The sequence below is a fragment of the Malurus melanocephalus genome, unplaced genomic scaffold, assembly GCF_030028575.1.
Source record: "Malurus melanocephalus ecotype Western Australia unplaced genomic scaffold, MMel_1.1 scaffold_30, whole genome shotgun sequence".
In the NCBI taxonomy this organism is placed as follows: Eukaryota; Metazoa; Chordata; class Aves; order Passeriformes; family Maluridae; genus Malurus; species Malurus melanocephalus.
The window spans coordinates 199,481-213,706 of record NW_026623262.1 but is presented as its reverse complement, the minus strand read 5'-3'; the positions used below and the strand labels follow the sequence as shown (position 1 = coordinate 213,706).

General features: G+C 37.4%; 1 protein-coding gene across 5 annotated transcripts in view; it reads right to left on the bottom strand.

Moving 5' to 3' along the window:
• RAPGEF4 (Rap guanine nucleotide exchange factor 4) overlaps positions 1 to 14,226 on the bottom strand; it is a 139,296-nt gene that overhangs the window by 70,076 nt on the left and 54,994 nt on the right. For all 5 annotated transcript variants that reach the window (XM_057363657.1, XM_057363658.1, XM_057363660.1 and 2 more), the window contains 2 exons: positions 3,993 to 4,065; positions 2,882 to 2,946 (listed from right to left, as the gene is read on the bottom strand). In XM_057363657.1, coding sequence (XP_057219640.1) covers positions 2,882 to 2,946; positions 3,993 to 4,065 — 138 coding nt within the window. The remainder of the gene's footprint in view (positions 1 to 2,881; positions 2,947 to 3,992; positions 4,066 to 14,226) is intronic.

The following is a 14,226-nucleotide window of genomic DNA, read 5'->3' as shown; positions in this document are numbered from 1 at the left end:
GCAACTGTACCTCATGGGAATTTTCACAAACTAGAGTGATAAGGACCAGTATATAGACATTGGTCTGTCCTAGTTAAAAAGATCGACTCTCTGTCATTTTCCTTAATGTAAGACAGCATTAAATTGACTTTATTTCCATTCCCCAAAATATAACTGAGGACAGTAGTATACTCTCTCTCAGTATTTCATGCTCAATTTAACTGCTATACGGCATTAAATGATGTGCAATAATGTAACCCCAAATGCAAATTAATTTGTATTTGGTAAAAAGAATCTCTTTGTTGCCTTCTCCTAATAGAATTTTTTTAATAGATTTTAATGAACTAGAAAAACCAAACATCCCCATATGGTGAGAAAATTCCAAGGCATGTATTAGAAGAAAAATCTTATGTTACTCCTCAAAAACTAATAGATGTGACAGGAGAAAAAAAAATCAAGCATGAAGATGAAACTCAAATAATTAGCAATTATGGAAAACCATCTATTACAGTACTTGTAAAAGATTTACCACAGGCTAAGAAAGAAAAACATGCATTTCATATTTCTAGAGTGGAATATATTAAACTTCATTTGAAGCAAATTATTTACAGTTATTAAGTTCCCTGGAAAATTAAAACAACACACACATACCTTGAAATAAATGCATCATGATCAGAACTACTGAAGATGTTATCTCTTTCTGTCTAAGAGTGTAATGTTTTCTTACCATATGAAAGACTTTGACGAATTCTCTTTGAATCTGACGGTTCCTCATTCAGTCTTTTTCTGGATATTACTGAGGAGTCAGCAGGTCTCTCTGAGCTGTGTTTGCTGCCTGCCTTACAGGTATCATTCTGGCCCTCTAAAGTAGTCTAAAGAAGTCCTGGAAACATTTCCCTCTCCCTGGATGAATGACCTTCCCTGCTGCACTAGCCAGCACCCTAAAAATAAGTAAAATATGTAAAATCTAGAAACACGACATTGTTTTCTGGTATTGTGTTTTTTTGTTTCGAAAAGCTGGCAACAACTCTGGGAATCTGGCCCTGCTATTCCAGTAGTTCGCTGATGGTACAAACCAGAATGCAGGAATGAAGTTTGCTTGCAGTAAACAAAATACTTAGGTATTTATCTCTGCTGCATTTACCTTTCGCTGAACGTAATTTAAGAGAACTGTGCTGACATGGAGAAAACACAGAACATTTCTATGCTGGGTAGTTTCTCCTGTCACATTTACCATTGGACTGTCTGAACTCCTCCAGGATGAAACAATGTGACAAGCATTTGTCACATATTTACTCCCTCTGTTTTTCTCCAGAGAAATGYGTACAGCGTGGGAGGGAGAAGGATGTCTGCTTCATACACATCTTGGAAAGGAAGATAACATGGTTTGCAAAGGACTTTGTTCTTGTAAAAGTCGCTGAGAAGTTTGCACCTGCCCTAGCCAAGCTCTGTCTCCTACCCAAGAAATTATTTTGTGCAGGAAGAGTCCTGCTGTGCTGGAAATGCCCAGTTATTGGCAAAAGCATKTATCATTAAGTTTGGCTCTGTTTCTAAAATACTTTGTAGCTGAGTGTTTACCACTCTTAGCAGAGTATCACTTCCCATTACTGGTGGGATATCACCTTCTAGGGGAGACAGATGTTTTTACCTTTTTACCTCTATCTTTTACTTCTACCTGCTTCAGAAAACATAAAAACATCTTTTAGTCTGAATTCTGCACCTGCTCCTTTCCTTGAGAAATCAAGCAAGACCCCTGACCTTACTTAGCTCCAAGTGTACCACTGAAATGCCAACAACCTAAAGAAACACTGAGATGCAATTGGTAACTGTCATGTTAAATGCTTACAGAACCCAAGGTGCTATCTATCTAAATATCTAAGAATAATTACTCACTGTATGGAAAAATGCTCATGTTCCTACAGGATAAGGCTGTGTCCGGAAGTAGTACAGCATTAGTGAATAAGACTCTAGGGAAAGGAACTGCATATTGTTATATGTATACATCAAATAAAACCTGAATGTGACAATTAAGAAAGGTCAGTACCCTTGAGGAAGTAGGACAGACAGACAGGGAAAGGTGGAAGTAGTTATTTTTGCATGAAGGAAACACAGTAAAATATTCCTTATCTTTATCTACTGTCAAGAGATGTTATTTGTGCATTAAAAATACCTTTTACCTTTTAAATACAACACACAAGTGCATCCAATTAAACTCCAGTGTCCAGAAAGAAGGTACCCAAATATCTGTTTATTACTGTAATTYTTCTACTCTTGGCATACAGAAATTCTAGAAGTTATCTACCTTTACACTATTTCTTCCCACTATTATTCTACATATATATACTATATCCCACTACTAAAACTGGAAAGAAATATTAATTTTCTYTCATATTCTTTCATGTGGCCCCTCACCTGGTGAGTTTGAAGGAACAGAACTATTTGACAAATGGGAACTGGGATGTAAAGCTGCTCTCTGAACATAGGAAAAATCCACCATGAGCAAAGGGCCAGAACAATGCCTATGCATCAGTTCAGAYTCAGTTACAACTTAAAATAGGATTTAATACTGAATTTTATCATCCACTGGTTATCCACTGGTCTTGTCATAGTGCTGCTTTTCTTCCTTACCCTCAGCACTTTTCCAAAAAGGATCAGAAAACCAAATTGTAACACAAACTTCGGCAGCAGTATACTTCATAATAATCCTGAACCAGCTGCTTTCTTCATTTAAATGATACAATGTCTAAGGCATTCTTATAATTTGCATACTGTATTCAAATATATGAACCACATGCTTTGCATTTGTATTCAGTTATTTTCAATTTAATGCTTCACTTTTGCATTTCTCATAACCAAACTCCTCCCCCTCCAGCAAAAAAAGGACAAACTGCGTGTGATTTACCTTACTACAGTTTTTAGAAACTTGGCAAAGAGCATTACTTGACATACTGTCTTTATCTGGCATTCCTAGAAGAAAGAATACAGAAAATAAATACTGTACATTCTTTAAGTAGYAGCAAAGATATTTATCAGTGCAATATGGCATTTGAGGGTTCAATACTTTGATAAAATACACATCAGTGATTTTTAAAGAGCAAAGCATTTATTCAGAAAAAAGTTTCCTCTTGYGAACACAAAAAAGACAAAAAGCTGACCTGTGTCAATATTTTAAACAGCTTGCTAAGCACAGTACTTTTTCAAAACTTAATATCTGAAGCGTGTATACAGGAGTTATTTATACTTTTTCATTTAACATTATCAGCGTCTCAGCACCTGGAAGTCAAAYGTGACACTGAATTTGCACTAATCAGCATTGCTATGCTATGCTATGCTACAGCCTGCAAATAAAACATATCGAACACGTAACATAAGGGACAAAACTCACAGATGCAATTGCTAGCCATCAGATAGGCATTGAGATAATCCCTGGCAAATTAATAAAAGTACTTTGATTTACGTAAGTGAGGAGCTCCAAAGGCTACCCTTGGATTCACCTCCAAAGCACTGTCCCACAGCATGACAGGTTCTCATGAGACAGAGACATCCCCAAAATTATTTAGCTATRTCATAAAGGTTAGAAAGCAGGATGTTCACTGCAAGCTCAAGTATTAACCTACAGTCTCCAGAAAGTTGTGTAGCCCTTCCTAACTAAAAGAAATGAGACAATTTGCTTTATTTATTTTCCTAGCAGGACTCCTGGCCATGTTCCATGGAATTCATATAATTCATATAATTAATTAAATGCTACATGACATCATCCAGTATGTTTTAGTCAACAGGCCTGCGTCTCAGTGCCGATTTTTGTACAGCTCTGTGTGCACTTGTGTACAGTTGGRAAGGCAGTTAGGCAAGTTCCGAACTGTTTTCTACTACCTGCAGTATTAATACAGTTCTAATACCAAACTGAATTTCATTTTTAAATTACAACACCCAAAGCCAGAGAACTTGCATCTTCCCCTTTCCTTCCTTTTCTCTTTTTTTCTACCACCTGATATTTTATTTCTCATACTTACTGTCATTGTTGGAGCTAGTTTCCATAACACCATAAGGAGGAGTGAGAAGTCCAGACATGTACTGTCGATATTTCTGAAAGACAGCGATGGCACATTCAGTCAGGTACAGATGTATAAAGCCATTCCAGGGAATAYATAATACTTACATTTGTGTGTCTCCTGCCTCCTGCTACTCATGCACACATGTGATATGACACAATCAAATATGTCTTTACTCTTAACACTGTAAGGTCTGCTTTCTTGGCTGGACCCCACATTGCTTTTATTTCATCCAAAGTCGTGCTAAACYAGCTCCCTCTTTCATCCTCCCCAAAACATGACTTTAAGGGTTCTAATAAATCAGTATTTTACTCAGCTTTGTGATTCTCATAAAGACTGTTTTAAAGCTCGTTTGAAATCCCACTACCCATCTGCAACCAAGCTGGAAAACTASTTTTTTACAGGAGTGCAGACAAGATAGGAATTCATGTACAACAAAAAATCATGTACAACAACAGTTTTGGTGTCAGATTTGAAATACATAGGATGTAGTGCAAAAGAACATTTAAATCCAAGACACTAAATTTGATTTTCAGAAACTACACGGCTATGAAACACACAAACCATGCCTATGTATATCCTCATACAAAAACTATATTAGCAGATGAAACTGTAACTGTAAAAATAATGTCCCTTGTACCTTTATAAGCTACGTAACCATAACTAATGTCAGCAACAGGTATTTTTCTTCACTCAGTGCTGATGACATGATCAGTATGGTTCAAAGCTCTGTTGAGCACTTAAGAAATTCACAGAAACTATAAAAATAACACCAAAGATAAAAACCCCGTCCTTTTAACAAATACAAATCATTCAATGAACAAGAAAAACATTYTTGTTTCCAATAACACTATATTACTGTCATGCTTAAAGATAAACAATTATAATTCCCTTTTGGATCTGTCAGACAACAAGCTTGTGCAACAGGGATGCTGATATTCAGCGTAAATAAAATGCGTCATCCAGTCCTTTGGGTGTGCAATGAGCTCATCGTGAACAATCAACCAGCTGAAATTCATGCAGGTTTCAACTAAGCACACATAGTAATTCAGACAGAAAATGTCCCTTATAGTGCAATTTTAATTAAAGTTTTATCTTTTGCTCTATGGAGTAGTTTGGATGTATTCAGTTTTAAAATGTTGCCTGCTGAATATTAACAATCCTTGAATTATCCTTTATCCATTTCTTTTTCTTGGAAATGGAGATGAAAATACCATCAATTCTAGCACTAGAGACTGAATGTCTTGTATTCCAAATAATAACAAAAGCTACAAAGATTACATTAATCTTAATAATCCAATCCTATTTTTAGACAAGCTATTACATCCTAAAGCTTAGTAACATATTATTTAAATCTCACCCATAATCCAGCTGAATACTCCTAGAAGCAAATCTATGCTATATCCCTGGTCAGTCACATAAAACAAATGCTATTTCATTTGAGGATAAAACTCGCCTATTTTCTTTCCCAAACCATCCAGTTTCCCATATTCTGCATCCAGTCTCATGCCTGGAACTAAATGAGAGGAAGAACATAAGAGAGAATTATTTTCTCAGTTCAGCTAGTAAATCACACATATAAATGAAGGGGAAAAGTCATTTTGGTTGGTCAAATGAAAAAAAAAGCAAAAGTATGTCTCAAGGGGTTGAAATAACRTTTTGTTCAAATAGCAGATAAATATTTTGTTCCACCTTCTACTGACTTTGGTCTTGACATTTGATTTTTAGATGGAAAATTGGAACATTTCATTTGGGCCAAGATAAAAACAAATTGCATAGGGTGTTTTTCTCTTCATCATCATCATTTAGCTCATATTCATTTTTTTCTTCTGTTTTTCCCAAAATAGCATTTTCCCAGAAATACATTATTAGCCTGCGTTTAAGCCACTTTTATAAGGAACTCAATTGCATGAAGAGAGTAATATTTTTTTTTATTTCCTATACCATGTCCACAGCCATCATACACTGCACGGCATCTTTTTCTGATTAATTCTCTAATATTTTTCCTGATTATTCTCCTTATGAGACAAAACAAAGAAGACAGCATACAATTTCCAAAAGATATGAGGACCGAGCTTCAGAAAAAACCTACCCGGTAGAGTAAGCCAGAATTAGATATACAAGTTTAGAGGAGGCATCTAATCCCATTCAGGCATACCTGATGATGAGGTTAGATGTTAGGAAAAAGTTTTTTAYGGAAAGAGTGATAAAGCATGGAATGGGCTGTCCAGGGAGATGGTGGAGTCACCATCCCTGGATGTGTTTCAAAAAAGACTGGATGTGGCATGGTTTAGTTGAGGTGCTGGGGCATGGGTTGGACTTGATGATCTTGAAGGTCTCTTCCAACCCAAATGATTCTGTGATTCTGTGATGCCACAGTCCACCAGGAACAAAAGCACAGACTCCTGATACATATCACAGGATTGTGGTGTCACWCTCAAGGATGTCAACTCTGTCACCTTCTGCATGAAGGTCCCACCCTGCCCTGGGTTAAGTCCACTTGAAGGTCTGATACAGCAARCCCTGTGAGCAGTGTTGCCTGTGAAGGAGTTCAGGCACCATTGCCAGAAGAGGAATTAATTCAAGGCATGYCCTCAGAAAGCTCAGTTGCTCATACTCCTCCAGGGCACCTCTGCATATATGAAGCTTCCTTCTATATCTGGATATCTGGAGGGAGGGCTGAGATGACTGCCTACACATGGTCTCTCATGAGGATATCTCAGTGGGTGTGGGCTGACATAAAACATATAATTTATGCCTAAGCTTGTGTCACCTCATCAGCCAAATTAAATTATTTCAAATTATTGAATTATTTCCTTATTTCAAGAAGTCAGGGAAACTCTGTTAGCTGGGAAACCTAAGCATGCAAAGACAGACYTAAGTAACTGCATAAAGACTTGCCAGTATCAGATGGAATAATTAAGTTCCAGGTATGAGATCTCTAATGAAACCTATCTTGTTACCGTAATGTCTGAAAATGAAAATAAAATTCAGTAAATTCAATTGTACTCATAGGTGGCATTTAAAGTCATCCTGAACACAAACAGACTAGATATTTACAAAAGGCTTTTGAAAATGTATTCCACAGGTGGTATTAAGTCTGGAAAGGTTTTCCTTATGAAAGACAGCAACAATTATCGAATCATCATATGCTTGTTTATTACCAGAAGTCTTCAAGTTTTGCAAATCCAACATGACAGCAGTTTTTAAAGCTATATTCAGTGACCTATTCACTCTGTCTTCAGATTTCTACCAATTTATAAACTTTACCATGCAACAGCTTAAATAACAGACACTTCCTACATCTAATCTGACAGCACGAGTAATAAAGACAGTATTTTTCTTCCAGTTGCTGACCGCCTCATACCCATGCAGTGGTGAAAATTAACACATTTTGACCTTTTCAGCTACTGCTGTGGCCGAAAGCAAAGGAGACTGCTGACAAGGAACAGTTGGGGAGAGGAGAAAAGGAAGAAACAGAATCACACACTTGCCTCACTGGGAAGGTGCTGTGTGGGAATGGTTTCTAAGGCCACTCATTTTGTTTTTCAGTTTGTTTTTCAGTTTGTTTTTCAGGTTCTTCACTGTGTTTCTTTGCATGCTCTTATAAAGACTTGATTTGCTGTTAGCTGCAGCTTGTCTCAGAGGTTTTTATGACTACAATAGCTTTTCTTCAACTCTGTGAACATAATTAGGTATGTTTTTATAAGCTAATGCTTATATAGGCAATTACTATAATTCTGATGCAAGCTATCTCTAAATTCCTGAAAAACGCTTCTAGTATACACARGGTATATAAAATATGTCTTTGGTCTTTGTGGTTAGCCCCTTCTCTGCTGAAAGTAGTGAAGCGCTAATACCTGCTTACAGACATGCCAAAATAAGTCAGGTATACCTAAAGAATAGAAATGAGCCTTTGCTGTCCATGTTCATTGTACACCAAAACCCCAGCACTCCAATGGGAAAAACTCAGGACTGATGAAAGAATGACCCACCAGGCATAAAGAGCTGAACACRGGTTCCACACCAAATCCTCCCCCAAAGGCAGCAGTTGTGCAGTTGGCAAATRAGGGCTGTGTAATAAGGACCCAGGCAGGCTTGGTTTGCAGTACCAGGGACTCAAGCTTCTCATGCTTCCCCATGCCAAAGTGAATTGACGCATGGCCAGGCGTTAAGTAGGAAGTTTTGTAGACCACAAAAGGTGTTTGAGTCAACATATGATCTTTTTTTTTCCTCCTCCTTCTCCCCTCTTCACAATCTCAATCACAGTGTCACTTTTCACCATTTCTGCTGCCTCCTGTTCTGCATACCACTAACTAGCAACAGGGTAAAGCCTGCATTACTTGCAAATTCAGGAGTAACACAAAATAATTAACTTCAGGTATAGAAGTCCTAGGCCAAAYGTCAAGGTGACCTTTCCACACACACTTTTCAAAATCTTGAGTAACAATGTTATCAGACACTCTTACTGTGACTATTGCCTGAGTTCTGCAATACTCCTGTACTAGCTGTCAATACTTCTGCAATGGTTTCTCTGGGGGAATATATGCTCTAGATTGACAATGTGAGCCAGCWTATCTATTTTCTTTTTGACAATAAATAATTGATCACTGATGCTCTCAGTACTACTCTGTTCTTCCTCTAAGTTGGCAATGAACCACCTCCCTCATGAGCATTACTCACAAGGGCACGCCACTCCCAGCGTGCACTGTTTCTCCTCTTTTCTCCAGAACAATAAGAAGAAACATGCCTGAAAGAAAGGGCCCCTGAAGATTACCCACGAAGATTTTTGAACCCTCATTTCACTCATCAAATCAAACAGAGATTGCTGTCTCAAAACGCAGACTTTTGCCATTAGATCTGAACTCTGGTCCTCGGTGAACTGACAGGTAAAATTTCAGGTCGTCTGCCTGCTATCTGTTTGTGTTTTCCAACACAAAATGCCTAATGTTCTTAGCAATTTTTACAAAAAAAACCACCTCAAACTGATTATCATATTGATAGTGATTTTAATCCCCAAAGGGGAAAACGAACAGCACCCTTGCTTTTGCCCAATAGTATATGCTGAGACCCACAGCAGACTTGGCCTACTTCTGATTTCAGATACTGTCTTCTTTTATGTTTACAAATTACCAAGTGTATTTCTTCTAAGCAAGCTCAATCAGAAAATTTCCATACATTTCAGATCAATGTCACTTAACTGGATATGACAAAAAAGATCAACCTATTTCTGCTTAACACCAGATAGATAAGGAATCATTGAGGCTGGTGCTTCACTCTAGAACACCAAGTATCCTGCTTATTGCTAAATTCTTGCCTTTGTCATTAACAGAATATAACCATTCCCTGTCACTGACATTACAGGTAAAAGAACAGAATTGAGGTATTTTTAAAGGAAAGTATAWAGACATATTAGGAAAATATGTTACAATAGAAAAAACACCTTATTTTGTGAAAAGAAAAACCAGAAAATGTACCATGTGAAGATCTTACCACCACTTACTGAACAGAAACAGACTGTTTTGTATACGTCAGTCTATCGAGTCATTAAAATGTGATAGACAAGGTCTGAAACAGCAGAAATGAAGCACCATTTAGTCATGTGCAGATAAAACAAATACAGGAAATGCCTGTACCAAAATTGCTGAATCCTGATCCCAGAATAGGTACAGTTTATGTAACAGCAGATGAATCTGCATATTTTCCATTTATTTACCTATTTACCATCTTCTGAATATTTCTGCATGGCTCTAATCAACAATGCTGTAGATTTTACTCGATCTCTTTATTATGGAGGCATGTATTTTTCTGTCACATTCCCACTTAAATCAATTTCTCATGCTTGAAAAGCTCTTGGTGCAGAATCTGCTTTATCACAGAATCCCCCTGATATTTCGTTAAGAAGAAAAATGCACCCAACTCTCTGAAATTCTGCCAAATAGCAGACTTGGCTACCAGATAGAAAGCCAAAGATAAGACTGCACTGCAAAAAATCAAATCCGAGGAAATTAGAGCATGAGCTCTGATTAAGCAAATTACACAGCCTATTCTACTCCATCTAATTTAAATATAGAAATGCCATCATACAGCCTTCCAATTCTGTCTCCTAGATAAATCCACTCAGGAAATGCACTTGGGTGGAGACAGGACTTGGCTGGGAGGGGTGGGAAAGATTGCATGTACTTAAAAGACAAAGAAAGCACACAAAGAACAAACAACCCATTTGATATATATGTTTTCTTTTACTTCACTTTTGTAAACATGGAATAACTAATGTATTTACAGGAAAAAAATACTTGATTGCCTTTAATATGAAGTTCAAGTTTTCAAAAGTGTCTGGAGAAGAGCATTATACATTTCCATAGTTACTTTTTCACAGTGCTGTCTTTAAAATCAAATGATGATCTCAGCAACAGTGCTTCAAACTCAATATAAGATCATAAAATAGAACTGTGCTCTCCTTTCTTCCTCTTTCATTATCTCACACAGGAGAGAAGCAGCAAATCATACCTTAGCTGGAATTTTCTGAACAATGCTGTGACAGAACACAACCTCACTCCTCTTCAAACTGTTCTGCAACAGTAACAATTGTAAACCTGCACCTTTATTGGCAAAGCCAGCAGATACGTCCCAAAAGCAAAAAGCAGAACAACTAAGAAAAGCATGTTATTTTTACATAATTTCTCTTACCACTACAGCCAACATTTAAACTTACATTAACAGGACTTAGAACACACCAAGTCTGAAACCATCTCTTGGGGCATGCACAAGAAGAAGAACAATTTCCTAAAGTTCCAGGTACGAAATACTTCCTTTTACCTTCAGTCACATCTCTTACTTTCACATACACAATTTTAATGAGGGGAGAAGGAAAGACATGTTCTTCAGATGAGCTCTGTTTGCAAGACAGGTGACAGGAGACTCACAAACACAGGATGAGGCTGGCTTTGTTCAGTTCCTCACCTGGAGAGCTACAGGCTGCCTTCTACAGTATTACTTCTGTATTGTGTGCATCCCTGACTGATCTTCAGCATTTTTCTGGAGCAGAGCTCCAGCTGAGAAAAAAGGTCATACAAGAGAGATGTTTGTGTTTGGAAAGTGCTTTGACAGAATGGTAAATTCTGTRATTGTGGCAACATATTTCTGATCACATTGTTTCTCATCATGTGTCTTAGMCTTCAAAGAAAGCAAAAAACAAAGACTGGGTGTACTTGGTAAGCTGGAAATCAGCAAGAACCTTCAAACCAAGYTCCTGTTCCACCCTGAGATTGCCACCTTGAAAATACAGAAGACTTGACACATATGATGAACAGACCTTTGCATGAAGGTAGACAGACTTCATCTGAAGAAATGGATGTGAAACTAGGTGTGTGTTGCTGAGATAGAGAAAGTGGAAACCTCTCAGTGCAGGCTGCGCTGTGACAGTGGGCGGTCACTTCAGTAGCTAAGTCTTAAAAGTAGGTTTTAAGTGCACCTTAAATGACACATTGGCCTTATGATGACACTGTGCATAGCAGTAGCTTTATTCATGATTACAAACCATATTTGTTTTCTTCCCTCCTGTTATATATATCTATATATATATAAGAAGATTTGAAACAAATAAAGMAAAAGCAGAATAGTCAGCTGATCTATAACCATGCTTTTCATATTTACAGTCTCTGAGCACAGAAGAATGTTGGTCTAGAAATTTGTTTTCATCTGGAAGGAAACTCTGGGTTAAATATTAATTCCTCTAGAATCAATATAAACCTCTTAAGTAGTTCAGTGGAGTCAACCTAACACTGTTTTTGCTTCTCACAGAAACAAGCACACGTCAACTTCCAATACTCATCTAATATCAAAGGCTTCCTTTTCGTGATAAATTCTCCAAAGTGATTGTTTCCATTCAATTGTGTCTAACAATAATGAGGTTATTTAATAAGTGTAAATAAGTAAACATACAATTTCCCTTATAACATTAGCCCTTCTTCAATGCTTTCTAAATATTATTTTGATTATAATGTGAGCTGCTTTAAAAGCAGTTTGTGAAGCTCACTCAGCAACACTGCTGAGAAATCAAACCAAGTRGAATACAAAATGAGAGGGGAAAATGTAAAGACAAAGTAAAAAATTGCATTTCAGGAAGCATGACTGAACACAGTCTATTCCTTCCAGCAGATAGAAAAGAGTATTCTGACAGAAAATCACTCACAATCAGACTGATATCACTTAAGAGGACCCCAAAATACCTGAGCCTCCAATTCACTCAGCAGTCCTTGCAATTGGCACCACTGGAATTACCTTGTCAGTATAAACCTTTCACACATTGAAGCTGCTCAGATCTGGAGTCCCTTTCATGCACACTGTATAACAATAAATGAAATAAGAAGGAAAGAAGTGAAAATGTTTTTTGGAACAGTGAGTGAAGGGCAGGAGGGGAGTGCAATATATAACCTAAACAGACTACTTCAATGAAGAGGGTACGCTATAAAAAAAAGGACAAAAAAAAAAAAAAAGAGGATGGGAAGCAGCTAATGGATATACCTAATAAACAAACTCCCTTCTCTCTCTTTTTGCCACTAAAGAAGCAGTTCACAGAGGGACAGAATTAACTAGGTTAGAYGAGACCTTTGAGACCATCAAATTCAACCTTTGAGACCATCGAGTTCAACCTATGACCAAAYATCACCTTGTCAAACAGACTATGGCACTAAGTGCTAACCCTGTCCAGGGATGGTGACTCCACTGCCTCCCTGAGCAGCCCATTCCAGTGCTCAATCACCCTTTCTGTGAAGAAATTCTTCCTGATGTCCAACCTAAACCTCCCCTGGTGGGGCTTAAGACTGTGCCTGCTTGTCCCACCTGTCAATGTCCTAGACACAGGTACACAATTCCAGGAGAGGTAGAAGCTTGGCTCCTTAAATCTGGGTGGTGTTGAGACAATTTAGGTTTAAAGATCATACAAATTGAGATGAACAGCACATAATACAAGAAGTCCATGACAATTATCCAATCACTAGCTTCATTTCTATTTTCCATGGTGAGTCATGCTAAATGTTTACAATTTTTTCATTATGTGGCTCTGGGATGCAAATTTTAAGAAAAATTAGAAGAAAATATATCATACGTGAGTTCTAAAGTTTTACCACAGTATACACCAAGCAGCCCAAACTACTGTGTGATTCTGAGGAGTGACTTGGTTAAGGAAATTAGGAACACCGGTATTGAAGCAGCTGAGTACCTGAACCTGGTAACTCCCCTCTGGAGTGCACTGCTAATGCCTGCTGTTGCAGTGGTGGAAAATATACATAAGCATTCTTATGCACTCCTGATAACAGAAAAGCAGGCTTTATTGAGAAGTAATCTGATATACTTCATCCTTTATCTGGCAGCAAGGAGAATGATTTTTGAATTAAGTGTATTGCTATACTGGGATAAAACTTTCAGTCCCTCTAGAAGACAAGATGAGGTCACTGGTAATACTAGGGCTCAGAAGATGTCTTAATTGAAGGCCTACCTAATTTACAACATCCTACACTTCAATCTATTTTTGTAGGGCTCTCTGTTGTGAAGCAAGACAGACAAGGCTTTTCATTGTCACTTTGATACTGTGTATCCACTCACCGTTCAAAGAAAGTCTTTATATAGAATATACAGTAAAATAAGCTACAGCATGAGTCACACAGCAAGAGTCCACGGTGCTTGAGTATTATGAGGCACCAGAGAAATCAACTGACTCGCATATGAGATCAAGGCATTAACCACCAAGACACAACTACAGAACCATARCTACAGAACAGCCTTTTAAAAAAGTTTCCTTAACAGAGAGAAAAAGTTGCCTTCACRTCTAAATCCACTTCATGTAATTCTTCTGATATCTTAAAACTTTACAGCTACATTAGAGACAAGTTTTGCAAACCATATTGTAATAAAAATCAAACACATGGAAAATAAGGCAAGATTTTTTTTCCATTTAATATAATTATTTTTTCACTTGTTAATTGCTGTTTATTTGAACTGTTTTCCTTCAACAGTGCTGAGGTGAATTCAGTKTTATACAATGAGGAAGCTGTACATATATGCCTAACATATTTAACTAGATAGTTTTCAATTTACAAGTATTTCCCTACACGCTGCTAGTCCCTTGTCAAGGGAACATCACAGAATATAATTTTAGCATTATACTGTTTCTTCAGTTTTATAAACTCCAGAT